Source organism: Schistocerca piceifrons, chromosome 1 (genome assembly GCF_021461385.2).
Source record: "Schistocerca piceifrons isolate TAMUIC-IGC-003096 chromosome 1, iqSchPice1.1, whole genome shotgun sequence".
NCBI lineage: Eukaryota > Metazoa > Arthropoda > Insecta > Orthoptera > Acrididae > Schistocerca > Schistocerca piceifrons.
Genome location: NC_060138.1, coordinates 1202381095 through 1202395864, shown reverse-complemented (window position 1 = coordinate 1202395864; position 14770 = coordinate 1202381095). Strand labels below are relative to the sequence as shown.

At 37.0% G+C, this 14770-nt stretch overlaps 1 protein-coding gene across 1 annotated transcript in view; it reads right to left on the bottom strand.

The window, feature by feature from the left end:
• The window catches only part of LOC124779336 (lysosomal alpha-mannosidase-like), a 209239-nt gene that overhangs the window by 137242 nt on the left and 57227 nt on the right, over positions 1-14770 (bottom strand). The window contains exon 4 of the mRNA XM_047253705.1: positions 11035-11240. Coding sequence (XP_047109661.1) covers positions 11035-11240 — 206 coding nt within the window. The remainder of the gene's footprint in view (positions 1-11034; positions 11241-14770) is intronic.

Here is a 14770-nt window from a genome sequence, read left to right as displayed (position 1 = left end):
AATCTTCAAAATTATCTAGATCAATTGAACCATGAGAACCTAAAATATGATAATTTCAGCTTCAAGAATCAGACACCTAGACAAGAACAATTGCAGCCAACTCTACAAGAGAAGATAAGTAAATTAAAAAGTTTGTTGTTGAACAATAGTGGCAATTAGGAAGGAGGGGGTAGATTATAGCTTCCTAAAACCTTGCTGATTTGTGAACATAAGCTTCTCAGTCTCAAGAAAGTTTATTGTATCCAAACAGAATATGTTCAAGGATTCTGCTGCAAACCACAGATAGGAATATAGGTACCAAACTTTGCAGGTCTGTTATTTTACGCTTCCCCTATACAGGAGTCAGCTGTGCTTTTTTCCAATCACTTGGGACTTTGTGCTGGGGAGAGATTCACGTCAAATGCAAGCTAATTAAAGGGCCAATGCTGTACAGTACTCTTTGTAAAACCAGATAGGGATTACATCCCAACCTTGTGGCTTATTTGCTTTCAAATCTCTCAGTTGTTTCTCTATGTGAGGGATGCTTGTTACTATGTTGTCCATATGGGATTCTGTCCAATTGTCAAATGACAGTATGTTTGTATGATTCTCCTGCATGAATGATTTCTTGAATGCTTTCATTTTGCTATCTTCAACTGCCACTCCAGACAATGAACGAGAGCATGAATGGAAGCAGTAGGCTCACTTAGCAACTTTATATAGGAGCAGAATTTTCTCACGTTCTCTGCCAGATCTTTTTTTATGATATGACAGCAGTAGTTGTTGCATGCTTGAGGCACAGACATTTTCACAGTCACACGAATCTCTACTAACCTTTGCTTGTGCATTCTCTTTTGAGAGAGTGCAACAGCCATACTTCCTCAGCATCTTCTAATTTCTTTATTAAATCGTGGTTGGTCTTTTCCATCCTTTAATCACTTATTAGACACATAACTCTCCTGACCAAGATTTACAATCTGCTTAAACTTTGCCCATAATCCCTCTACGCCCATCTCACCGAGACCGAGTGACATCAGTTCACCCTCTAAATGAGATGCTAACAACTGCTCATCCACTCTGTCTAGCAGAAATTCCCTCCTAGCCTTCTTGACTGATTTATAAACTTTCATAACCATAGTCCCTATAATGACATCACAATTGCTAGCCCCCGTTTCTATATTGACATGGTCAATAAAATCTGGCCTCTTTGTAGCTACAAGCTCTAAGATGTTTCCACAGCTTGTGGGCTGCTGAGCTAACTGCTCAAGACAGTTTTCAGAAACTTTTTCACATAACAATCTGTCTGTACCCCCTGCAATGAATCCATAGACTTCCCAGTCTATACATCGCAGGTTAAAGCTGCCTCCAACTAGTTTTGTATGGTCTGAGTATTTATCCACTGCTGACCACAGGCTCTCTTTGAATGACTCTATAATTATCACAGTGGAGTTGAGTGGCCAGTAAAAACATCCAATAATTAACCTGGTTTCACCTACACATGACTGGAGAACTTCACTGTCACATTCCACATTGACCGAGATGGAGACAATATTTTTGTCAACTGCAATGAGCACTACTCATCCTGTTGCCTCTAATCTGTATTTATGATAAGCATTTCATGGGTTGCTAAATATCTCAGAGCTTTCCACTTTGTGTTTCAGCCAGCTCTCAGTCCTATGATTAATCTCAGCACAAGAGCCTTCCTGAAGGACAGTAAATTCAAAAACTTTGTTATGAATATTTTGACAGTTTACCAATAAAATTTTGACAGTCAAAGTGACTATACTCTGAATGTATCGGACTTCCCATTCTGTCTGTCAACTGGCATGTGTTCACTAGAGTTCCTCAAACTACTGTCAATCCTGAAAAACCCTCATGTGCACTCCACAAGTACTCTGATACCCAATTAGCTGCTTCCTTCATGTAACGCACCCCTGACCTAGCAAGGGGAGTCCTACAAATCCCCCCCCCCCTCCCCCCCAATAGCACTGGACTAGAAATCTGCAACAGGCAGGGATGCCTCCACACCTCAGATGTGCCCCCCCGGGCAGACATACCAAGTGCACATTGGCTTTTTTCCAGCCCTGAATGCTATCTGTATAAGCGGCTCCAGAACATGCCCAACATTGGAGCTCCCAATGACTAGTAAATCTCTCCCCCTGTGTGTCTGCTGCTTGGGCCCTGCTGAAGCAGCAGCCACATGTCATTTCACAGGGTGAATGGATGAAGCCAGATGGCCATTCTCCACATTGGCCTTAAGTGGGGAAAAACAAGCGACACCTAAGGTGTCCCATGTGATATGCCAGATTCTGCACCCTGAGGGAGCAATCCAAAGGTGACTGACCATAGCAAAAAGTGCATTTAGCTCTTTGTGAACTGGGGACAGCTCCTCCTGTGTCACACAAAGCATGCACACATCCTAACCATCCTTGCAAAACTAACACAGGAAGTAAACTACAAAAGCAGACAGAATCCCAGATATACAATTTCCTACCCTCCTGATGTTTTGCCAGAGGATGCTGATGCATTAATGAGCTATGTAGCTGGCAGTTCAGTGAGCAACTACTGTGCTATAGACTGAAAGAATTTACCCTTACAAAAACATCACATTAAACCTCACATCCATGAAATGTAATAAATATACTAAGAGGAAAAGACAGAAAAAGATAATTGTGTAACATGCTGCTCTGTAAATGTATATCAACCAAGAGCTGTGGCCTCACTGAATGGCTTACTAAATGAAGACTGCAAGCTACAGTACATTGTTATTCTGCTGCTTTATGGGAATCAGTTAGCTTTCTTTGACGGGTCATTTCACACAGTTTCTTTAGTGCATATTGTTTCATGCTCATCAGGTGCAACAATTCAATTTGGTTTTGTTCACTTTATTTATATAAGTCAATATTTAAGATTTACTGGGAACATTATCTATACTTTCTCCTTCAGTTTCATCATCTTCATCCTCAACTGCTTCACTAATCTCATTTAGAACAGCATCAATAGTGTCCTTGTCATCTACTGTATGATCTGCAAAATTTGTTCATCATTGTTCATGGCTACCCAACAGTTTGAGTTTTAGAGATCAGTGTTGCACTATATAACATCACATGCTGACTGGATGTCACTGCTGTTGAAATCTGTTACTACAGTATTCATCTTTTACATTTTGTTCAGTGGAACACTTGTTCCAGCAAGGTGGTCAGACTGATGTTTTACCTCACCAGGCCTACTGAATATGTAAAACTCTTAAGGTTTACAGATTTCAAGAACATTTCTATTTCCACATCTGATTTTATTATTTAAATGAGCAATTCACAGTTAAAATGAGCCTTAAATGCTTGTATGATGCCCTGATCCAGTTGCTGAATTAATGCCATTGTGTTTTTTTGGCAAAAGTAAAGTTTTATATTTTTCATCTTCTGTGTGGAACACGTCAGCAGGTGAATGATCTGGACAGTGTTCAAACATTAGTAGAGCTTCTTCTCTCAGCTTGAGTGACCATAAATATTTTCTCACTGATGGAACACACTCTTCTTAAAACAACTGGTGAAAATGTTATATGCCATCCAGGCATTCTTTGAATGCCTGAAAGTGAATTGTAATGATGACACGTTTACATGTTTGAAGCATCTTGGGCTTTTATTTTTACCTCCACTTAGAGGTTTCAGTTTACAGCTGCTTAATTTATTTGTGGCGAAGAGGAGGGCTATTCTGTCTTCATTCGTTTTCATATCCATCTTATTTCCTGATTTTTTGTATCAAGAGTTCTGGTAGGGTAGCCATGTCCCATATTTGCCTTGATCTCCCTCATTTAAACACATTTTTTCATAATCTCACAGCTCCCATATCTTCAGGCTCATTGGGTGTTTCTCTCCAGTTCTTAAATTTCTTTTTTTTAATTTTGCATACACGGTCAGAATTCATTTAAACATTGGGCAATAGAGACAACTGATTCTATATTGACACAGTGTCTATCGATTATCTTAGAAATCTTGGCTTGGTGGTTAGACATGAGTTCATTCCAGTGCTAGTACTTACTGTGAATCATTGCTTAAGATTTTATGATGGGCAGTGAGGATGAAGATAAAACACCACCAAAAACTAAAATAAAATTTATGTCCACATATCTTACGAAGTGCAAAGCCTTTTATTCCTGGACTGGACCAGCACATTCAAATACTCATAAAGCAAACTGCTCAATATAGAAACGTGACTTTAGCATGGTGGCAAGAACTATTGTGTACAGTGCATGAATACTTAAGGTAATAAATTATTACTATGTATTCTAAAAAAAAAAAAAGATGTATCTTTCTGTTCAGCACATAGTAATTGGTAATTGGCAATTTTCTGAGTTGAGTTCTTGTATTTTCTTATAGGTCACAAAAGCAAAGCAAATGATGTCATTACTTAATCCAAGACAACTGCTTTCTTCAGCTCTCCTCATGTGAGCAACCTAGCAAATGGTGACATGAAAGCCATTGCTGGTAAACTTTCGTTAGTCTACCATACAGTACAACACAAACTAAGCCATATGAGTTTGGACTGTGTGATAAAACTTTCAAAAAACCTGTTCAGTGCATCTAACATGTCAAAGAAAATAATTTGTGGGCAAACTAAAGCTGAAATGATCATAATGAACATATTGGCCCCAAGAAGTGTGAATGATCTTTTGGAAGTTTTAAATGACCACAAAAAGTGTAGCATGTTCTTTTCCCTAGCAACAGATGTCTCCAGTCACCTAACAGGAAAATGTTTCCAGTTGTATTAGGAATTTTTAGCAGAGTTCAAAACAAATTGTTGGATTTCATAGAACAGGTGGATAAAACTGCAATGCAAGTTCATAGGTTGTTAAAAAACTTAGTGAAGTCAAATTATTTGAATGTCAGTAATATATCATAATACTGTGCTGATGGTGCCAATATAAATTGTGGCAAGCACCATTCAGTCATGAAACAATTAAGTAATTAGAATGAAAAAATCCTCAAAGCCAGTTGTTTTAACTATGTACTTCATAATTCCATGAAATGTGAATGCCATTGTTTACAATATGTAGTTGTTGAAGTGTTAGTGTTGAAAACATATAGTCACTTTTCCTGTTCTGCCAAACGAAGGGAAACATTAAGATAATTTTTTGAGTTTGTTGATATTGAATGGGCTGAAATCCTGTGAGATGTAAATACTAGATGGTTATCTCTCACACCTGCTGTAGAAATGCTTTTAAAAAACTGGGAGCCTATAAAAAGCTATTTTAAAAGCATAGATGATTCAGATTGTCCTAAAGTTTTGAAAAAGTATTTTTGTGATGAAAATACAGAAGTAGAGTCAATTGTTCAGGCTTATAGTAGTTTCTTTGTAAATATTGGAAATATTTTCATTCAAAAAGCAAAGTATATGGTGAATTCCAATCTTAGTATTATGGAATCTCATGATGCAAACTGCTGGTAATTAGTAAAGTTAGACGGTTCTTGATTCAAATCTGAAATCTGCTAGTGAGAACAATGTCATTGAATTCTATGATCCTTTAAATTCTTACTTAATTAACAAATCTGTTGATAGTTTAAAGTGTCTAATCCCACTATGTCGTAAAAGGGAATTAACATTCAATGACATGCATGAAGTTATGGAATATATCAAGCTGGATTGTATGAATGAAGATGAATTATATAAGGAATTTTGTAGTTCCAATTATGTGATTAAATGTGTTGTCTCTTTAGAGGGTAGCATTAGCCAGAAATGGATAAAAGTTGTAACAAATTTGAAATCAAATAACGTGAATTCTGAAAAGTTGGGTAAGCTAGTAGGTTATGTTATGAATATACCAGGAAGTAATGTTCGTGCCAGGAGAATATTTTCTCACATGAATAATAAGTGGATAGATATAAGAAACAGAAGTAGTACAAACCTAATCAAGTCTGAACTGCAAATTGCCATGAATTTTCCTTATTCATGCAGTTAATTTGCTAAAAATGATATAAAACTACTGACTGAGGCAAAATCTGTTGTAAAATATGTGTATTTGGAATGTGTAATTAAATAGTTTTCTTTTACAAATACTGCTTTGATTTTTGGTGGAATTTCACTGATGTAAGGTTCTACAGGTTGCATGCAGCTGTACGGTACGTAAGACGCACTCGCCAGCCATCCTGTCTGGAATGCTGACAATTTGCTTGGTCAGTAGACGCACATCCGGCAGCACTGAGATGGAGAGTACTCCACTGGCCACCGTCCACAGTGTGCAGTATTAACTAGCGTGGCCTTGGGTGCAAATGTCTCTTTTCTTAGCTCACCATGGAGCCTTTGAGACGACTGTAATTAGCCACTGTTAGGATGTCAAACACAGTGATGATGGGTACGTGTAGTGTGCATGTTTTATAGTCCGCCTTTGTTAATAAAATTGTTTAAACTTACTTCTCATGTTTGCATATTGCCGTACCTCAAGAATTCACCACTTACAAATCCTGACAAAATATTTCTTTTAATTATCATCCAGGGATACAACACAAACTAGACCCTCTTATACTGTGCTCTTAATCTACCTTATTTTTTGTCAAGGATAATATTATCTCCCTTATTTTCTTTTAAAAAGGTTGGTCATTCTAAGTCCAGGTTGGAAGCAATTAACAACAAAGCACCATTTCATCACAGTTATATGCTTGATGATCATTTAAATTTTTACCTACTGCTACTTTGCATAAAATTTCAGGAAACTATGAAGCAAATTCACTATCAAGATCTTGCTTCTTAATGACGGTGGAACACACAAATTGCGTCGAGATTCAATACATCGTCCTCCAGCCGAAATGTCTCCAAGGGTCTATTGCTGCGTCGGTCACCTCATGGCCATTTGGAGAATTTCACAGTTACATTTCCATCTTGAAAACCATTCATCAGATGGAATAGAATCTTTGCTGCCATGTACATCAATGTGACATTTTTCAGCTTGAGCTTTAATAATTGGCCCTGAAAGTGGCAGACCGTTACTTTTCTGCATTATAAACCACCTGTAAATGCATTTGCCAAGTTTACTGTCTTTTCCTCATTTAGTCATTTTTTCTGTTCATTCCCACATCACTTTCGACTGTGTTTACAAAGCTTCTACGTTTATTCTCTTCTTTCACCTATCCCCTGATTGTTCCTTCAGGTACACCATAATCACATGTTGATAAACTTGTTTTCTTTTCACCATTCTTAACACAATCAATAATTTTTATTTTATCACTTGCAGACCACTCTTTCCATTTCTGTGACATTGATACAAGCATATAGCAATCTATAAAATGAATGAATAATTCATGATCAACATGATGATTGTGTTCATTTTAATTATTGCCAAGCACTGTTGCATAGTCATTTTGTTGACTGCATCTGAACGGTAGCTGTGATGTGTATTCCAAGCTTCTGTCCAATAACAATCCTGGTATGTTGATAAGACAAGTCAATGGCTAAGTTTAACTTGATTCATCTATTTTGGTTATTGTTTAGAGAGCTTGGAGGTTGCAGCAGTAGATTTTACTTCAGAAATGTTACATGCAGACTACAATAAGATTTTTTTCAAGTTCATAAAATATACTGAGAGGTAGAGAAATCATTCATAAATGATATTTTAGTTTGGGGGATGTACTTAATACCATTTTATATCAAAGGCTGCTGTATATCAGACCACATTATATCAGGCTTCTACTGTATGTGTATGTATATTGTGATGGAGCAGTTGAAATGCCTCACTCCTTGGAGACGTACCTACAAGATGACTGATGGTGAATACTAATACCTTTCTTATTGCTCAGTTTTGTGTAATCAGCATCTTTTTTCTAAGCAAGTAGTTACCCCGGAAAATTATTCCATGAGATATTAATGAGTGAAAATACAAGGGGTGTTTGAAAAGCCCGTGCAAAGATAAAAACTACTTACGTGTTTGGGGTAATCCATTTTTATTTTTCAAATTAGTCTCCTTTTAGACTTATACATTTTGTCCAACACTGTTCTAATTTGTAGATCCCTTCTGAATAATAGGAATTGTCCAAGTCTGCAAAATAGCTATTAGTTGCTGCAATCACCTCCCCGTTTGAATAAAAGCTTTGTCCCGCCAGCCATTTTTTCAAATTGGGGAACAAATAGTACTCCTAAGGAGCCAAGTCTGGAGAATAGGGGGGATGTGAAACGAGTTGGAATCCTATTTCGATTAATTTTGTGACCACAACTGCTGAGGTGTGTGCTGGTGCATTGTCGTGATGGAAAATGACTTTTTTGCGATCAATCGCCGTCGTTTTTCTTGCAGCTCGGTTTTCAAACTGTCCAATTATGATGAATAATATGCAACTGTAATAGTTTTACCCTTTTCCAGATAGTCAATGAGGATTATCCCTTGCGAATCCCAAAAGACAGTCGCCATAATCTTTCCGGACGAAGGAATGGTCTTTGCCTTTTTTTGTGCAGATTCTCCATTGGTAACCCATTGTTTAGATTGTTGTTTAGTCTCAGAGTATAGTAATGTATCCCTGTTTCACCCACAGTGATGCAACAATACTTAAATTCCTGTGGATTATTCCTGAACAGCTACAAACCATCCTTGCAACACTTCACACGATTCCGTTTTTGGTCAAATGTGAGCAATCGAGGAACCCATCTTGCGGATAGCTTTCTCAAGTCGAAATGTGTATGCAAAATATTATGTAACCATTCATTCGAGGTGCCAACAGCACTAGCAAGCTCATGCACCTTAACTCTTCTGTCATCCATCACCATATCATGGATTTCATCAACGATTTCTGGAGTCGTAACCTCTGCAGGGAGTCCAGAACGTTCAGCATCACTTGTGCCATATGGCCACTCTGAAAATTTTGAAACCACTTATAAACTGTTATAATCAAAGGTGTAGAGTCACCTTAATGTTTATCAAGCCTCTCTTTAGTCTCCTGAGGCGTTTTGCCTTTCGTAAAGTAATGTTTAATCACCACACGAAATTTTTTTTTTTGTCCAGTTTTTGACAATCACTCGACTTCCTTGATTCACACCAATGCCAAACACAAAGAAATATACCAATATGACTGAAACTTAGTGTGCATTCTATCCAAAGATGCTACTAACTAAACATGACCTCGATACACGCTGGTGGTGCCATCTCTTGGACTTTGCACAGACTTTTCAAACATGCCAAATATATTGAGACATTGATTCATTTGCTTCCAAGACTAACAAGGATACAAAGGGCAAAAGCAGCTGCAGTTAATTGTTTGAAGAGCTTACTAATATGATTCTTCCAGTTTTTTCAGCAATATGTACACCTAAAAATCTGAAGCATTCTACTCTGTTTATTGACCCCTGTTCATGTAGTATATCATTTGTTGCTGTGACTCTGTCATATAGAATTGAATATAATGTATTTTCTCCAAATTTAAGGAGAATCCATAATCAGAGCTTCTTTGAAAACCATTTATAAAATGTACCAATTCTGCTTGATGAATGGTAAGTGGAGATCATTCACATATACAAGGTGTCACTCCTAAAAGTTATCACATGTTTTCTATGGCATTTTGGAAAATATTTGCAATTTCATTTTTCAATGTGTAGCTGGACTCAGTCCAAACAAATACTGCTTGTTTTATTTTTCCCATGGCCCCAGCATAAATGTGAAGCAAGAGTTTGTTTCCCATTAAAAACAAAATGATTTTTAAAGTGGAATTTTATATGCACATGATATAGAGTGGTCTCAGATTAGTTATTGCAATTATCAGTGTGCATTAATGGGGACAGTAAAACACAAAGAATAATCAGTACTCCGTCAGTGACTCAGCAACACTGCCACATGGTAGTAAGAGTCAGGCCAGGCCAGGCAGTGCTATCGCTGCTGGATTATAATTTATTTTTCATGTTTTAAAGTCCCTCTTAATACATACTGATAAGACAAATATCACATAAGACTAGTTGGAGACTATTCTATTGAAAGGTCACTACAGAGTCCACTGTGTAATTTGTCATATTTAGTGAAACAGATCTTGGCCCAAGAAAATTGTGATGTATACAAGATCCCATGCCAGCGTTGGGAATTTTTTATTGGGTAGACATGTTACACTGTGCAAGTATGCTGTGTTGAACACCATCAGTCTACACATATGGCCAAACCTGATAAATCAGCGGTAGTGGAACATTGCCAGAACATGAGATATCACATGTTTTATGAGAATAATTATTCTGGGATTGTGTTTTTAAGGAGGACACACATTCTCACAATGCAACATCTTATCAACTGGGATGTCAGTTTTCAACTGAGCTTGGCTTGTAATCCAGCATTGGTTGCCATTAAATTAAAACAGGAGAGACAAAATCCTCAAATTTATGACCAAGCACAGTACACTGCAGACAGTTAGTTCAGCTTCTAGCCACAGGAGCATCTGGCAGCACTGTCATTGTCCATTAAAGATAAGTGGAAGGCTACCAGGAGGTGTGGGATTTGAGCACTGCTTCCATCCAACTGTGAGCGTATCTTAGAACATGCATCGTTCCTGGTCCTGATCTGACAAAAATTTTGATGCCATCACATGATTATCACCAGTCGCATCTTACAGCAGTGACAACAGCACCTACCACTAGCTGAAGATATGGAACAGTTGTTTCGATAAAATGCTGTGGGACTTGTGCAATATTATCTGGTGGCAAACCCAATAAATGTGTTTGCAGCTCATCTGGAGCCAAACTGTTATGGGCTAAGTAAATTGTTTCCATTTAAATGTGAGATTATTATTCAGCACACTGCTTTTTTCAGCATTTTTGAAAGTAAGCTGGGTGATAATTATTTAAGGCTTAATTTTAAACTTTCTTATAAAGAGTATTAACCAATTATTTGGTGACATTGATGCTAAATAAATATAAATACAATGCAGTTAATCTTCCTCTTAAGTATTGGTGTTGTCCACATATAAAATAAGCATCCTTACTTACTATTTATGCCCACTCCACTTGTGAACAGAACAGTAATAGTGTGATACAGTGAATGCATGTGTGATCAGTACAGCATATTTCTATAATACGGGCAAAGATGTAGGTGTATGAACTTACCTAAGTTAACACTCCCTTGCCAAATCATTTGTGTGGTTTTTGTAGCAAAGCGATTATTGAGGTCTTGGTAATCAGCTCTTGCAAAGAACAAGCCATCATATCCAAACTGGCTGAACAGGGATGCCATTTCCCGAGAATGTCCAAATGGGTCAATCTGCCATCCTACATGAGGACGACCACAGGCTCCAAATGTGTCATTCAGTTTCCTGAGAAATGGTTATATTAATTAAGATCCTCTTAATATGTTAACACAAGTTTACAAAGTCTTGAGGAATGGCATAGATCAATCAGAGACAGTTGCCCATAAATGACATGGATTACATAAAAACCACTCCTATTCCTGTGTTAAAATAAAATATATCCATCCTTTCTGGGTGCACTTCATTCTAAACACTGTGACTTATTCATTAGTGATAATGTTGTTACACAGTATTTTTGTTTCATTATCCTGTCATGAACACTGAACATTGCCAAGGTGAGATGGCTTGCATGTCATTACTACACAGACAGCCACACCATAGGTGCAACCAAATTGGATGGGTATCCGTAAAGACATGACGCAAATATAGGGTTCCTGAAAATTGGCAGCATCCTTTTGAGCAGCTGCAGAGGCAACAGCATGATGACTTACCAATCTCTCCTTGTAACATTATCCAACATGGCTCTCTGATGTTGGTATTATAAATGGTTGAAAGCAAGGACAAACTACAGCATTTATGTTTCCCAAAACTGTGTAGCTCTACTGTATGGCTTAATGATGATAGCAGCCTTTTAAGTAAAATATTACAGGGGTAAAATAGTCCCCCACTTGAATATCCAGAAACGGACTACTTAGGGGGATGTTGTCATCAGGAGAAATAAAATTAGCAGTCTACTGGTTTCACGTACTGTACAGATAGTTTAGCAAATTGAAAAAGAGGGCTGGATAGATTGAAACTAGATGTGGTGGGAATTAGTTAAGGGCGGTGGCTGGAAGCACTGGACTTCTAGTCAGGTTAGTGGAGGGTTATCAACACAAAATCAATGCATGAGTAGTTCTTAGTTAGAAAAGAATTTCTAATAAAGAGAAATTTGTTAACATCAAATATAACTTTAATTTTTAGGAAGTCTTAAGATATCTATATGGAGAGTAGCCTTGTACTGAAGTGAAACATGGACATAAACAGTTGAGACAAAAACAGAATAGAAGCTTTTCAATTAATGTGGTGCTGCAGAAGAATTCTGAAAATTAGATGAGTAGACTGAATAAATAATGATCAAAAGACGAGATTGGTTGATGGGACACATCCTGGAGCATCAAGGAATCATCAAGTTGATATTGGAAGAAGACATGGAAGGAAAAAATTGTAGAGGGAGACCAATGCTTGAACACAGGAAGCAGGTTCAAAGGGATGGAGGCTGCAACAGCTAATGCAGAGTCAAAGGAGCCTGCACACATTATACTCTTGTGGAGAGCTGCATCAAACCAGTCTTAGGGCTGAAATCTACAACATGTCATTTAAAACTACCTGATAAGCTTATTTTAGGTTAAGATTAGTCCATCTTTGTCAAATGAGCAAAATATTAGGGGGGGGGGGGGATTCATAAAATTACTATACTACAAAAAGATATATATTTTTTGTTTATGTGAATACATGTTATCATAATTTGTTCTGTTGTGCTGTTGAGTAAATGTCATTTTTTGTAAATTATTTTTGATTTAATTTTCTATGTTTTGATCTTAGTATGACTGTATATTTACTGATGTACATTGGAACAATGTTAACTGAGTGCAGTTGTCTTGCATGTGTGTGAGGGGAAGGAACGAAGGAGAACTGTAAAGTTTTCTCGAGCTGCATTCAAACGGAATGTATTTCACTGAGTGAACATTGTAAATTTATGGTAGCAAAGCATCTAGAACTATTAAATATGAAAATTATGTGTGAATCTGTTTTTCGTCTATGTTATTTCAAGCAAAATGTCAACCCACAGGGTTTTCCAGACCTAAAAGAGAACCTGGTTTGCAGACAGAAGAAATTCAAACAACAGATTAAAGGGGATCATTAAAAAACAAGATGAGCATTTTTTTGTTAAAACTATCACTAGAGCTGGCCAACAATATTTTATCTCCATAAACATTTATTACAATTAATGGTCTTCCAATTGTACGTAACAAAGGAGGTCATTAAAGTGGTGACATTGTGACCAGAATACTTGTACATTTGGATTTTTGACAGAGTTTACGTTTCAGGTGCCCAAAAAGTATAGAATTGTGTTGCAAAGTGAAATGATTTTAAACCAAATACAATTTTACATACTACATGTGGAGGAGTTTTGGAATGATGCAACACTATGGACATACATGGTTGTAAAAGGTTGAAGAGCTATTACCAAAGTTGACACTACCTACCCAATCCAGAACAATAATAAGTTAAGTAACATACCGATTAAAACATATATTTTTGTATTTTTTCAGTGCAGTGTTGTGTGAACATTTTGACCAGTTTTTTCTTGCATTGATAATTTATGAACAAATTTACAAAAAATGGATTGTGATCAGAACAATGAAATAAATATGCCGAACCTACCAGCTTTAACTAGTGATGTTTCAGAATGTATTAGATAACAGTCAATCTAAACAGTTAAATGAAATCAGTGCAGACTCAGGATTTTTTAACAGTAGCATGTTAGATTCGAGTCCAGACCATGAGAAACAAGTACAGTTGCATGTAAGTGAAACAACGCTGGGTGAAAAATGCAAACAGTTAAATGTACAAGACATGTTTACTGCATTAATGTAGTCAACGGAAAAAAATAGCGAAAAACTTGAAAAAAATCTGTCATCAATGGAAAAAATTTGTGAAAAAACTTGAAACGTCAATAGTTTCAGAATGTAATCTCATTAGAGCAGAGCTTAATGCACAAGTTTCTAGTGTTAAAAAAGTCTTAATTGGTGTGTTTTCTCAAGTGAAAGCTACAGATGAACATGTGAAAAAAGGAGAGGGGTGAGTAGAGGCTTCAGAGTCCAAAATACAATTTTTAGAGACAAAAATAGGGGAAGTGGACAAGGATCTCAGATGTGAGATAGGTGCTGTTAAATGTGAATGTGAAATGTTGAAGTTAGAGGTAAAGATGCTGTTGGAGACACTAGTAAACAAGCCACAACCTTTATAAATAAGCTACATGAAAAAATAGACAGTGTTGCCTCAGATGTAGATGAAAAAGTTCAGAATATAGCCGAGATAACAGACTCAAATGTGTTAGACTTACATAGTGATGTCACTATTATCAAAAAACAAGGACAACAGTTACAAGATGGGGCTTATCTAAAAGCAGTCTGTAATGTAGGACACCCAAGCTATCCTACTATGCCACTTCCCTGGTGACAAACATTTTCATCGAGTTGATTTTATACAACATTTCTGTGATAGCTTTCCCCCTGGTATGAGTGATGAATTAAAAATTAAGTTCATTAAAAGATCAATAGAAGGGGAAGCCTTGCCATGGCCCAACCGACTCGACTGTAGCAATTTATCCATGGATGAACTTGAAAAGTGTTCCTTGAAGAAGTTTTGGTCTGACACTGAACAGGCAAAGATAAAGAGTGACTTTTTAAATGGTCTGATAACTGGAAGCAGAGAGGGGGTATGAAAGAGTTTTGCAAAGACCAGATCATGAAACTTGCACACTTAGACCAACCTTTTGGTGAAGTAACTCAAATACATGCACTTAAGAGAAGGCTACCAGAAAGAATTCA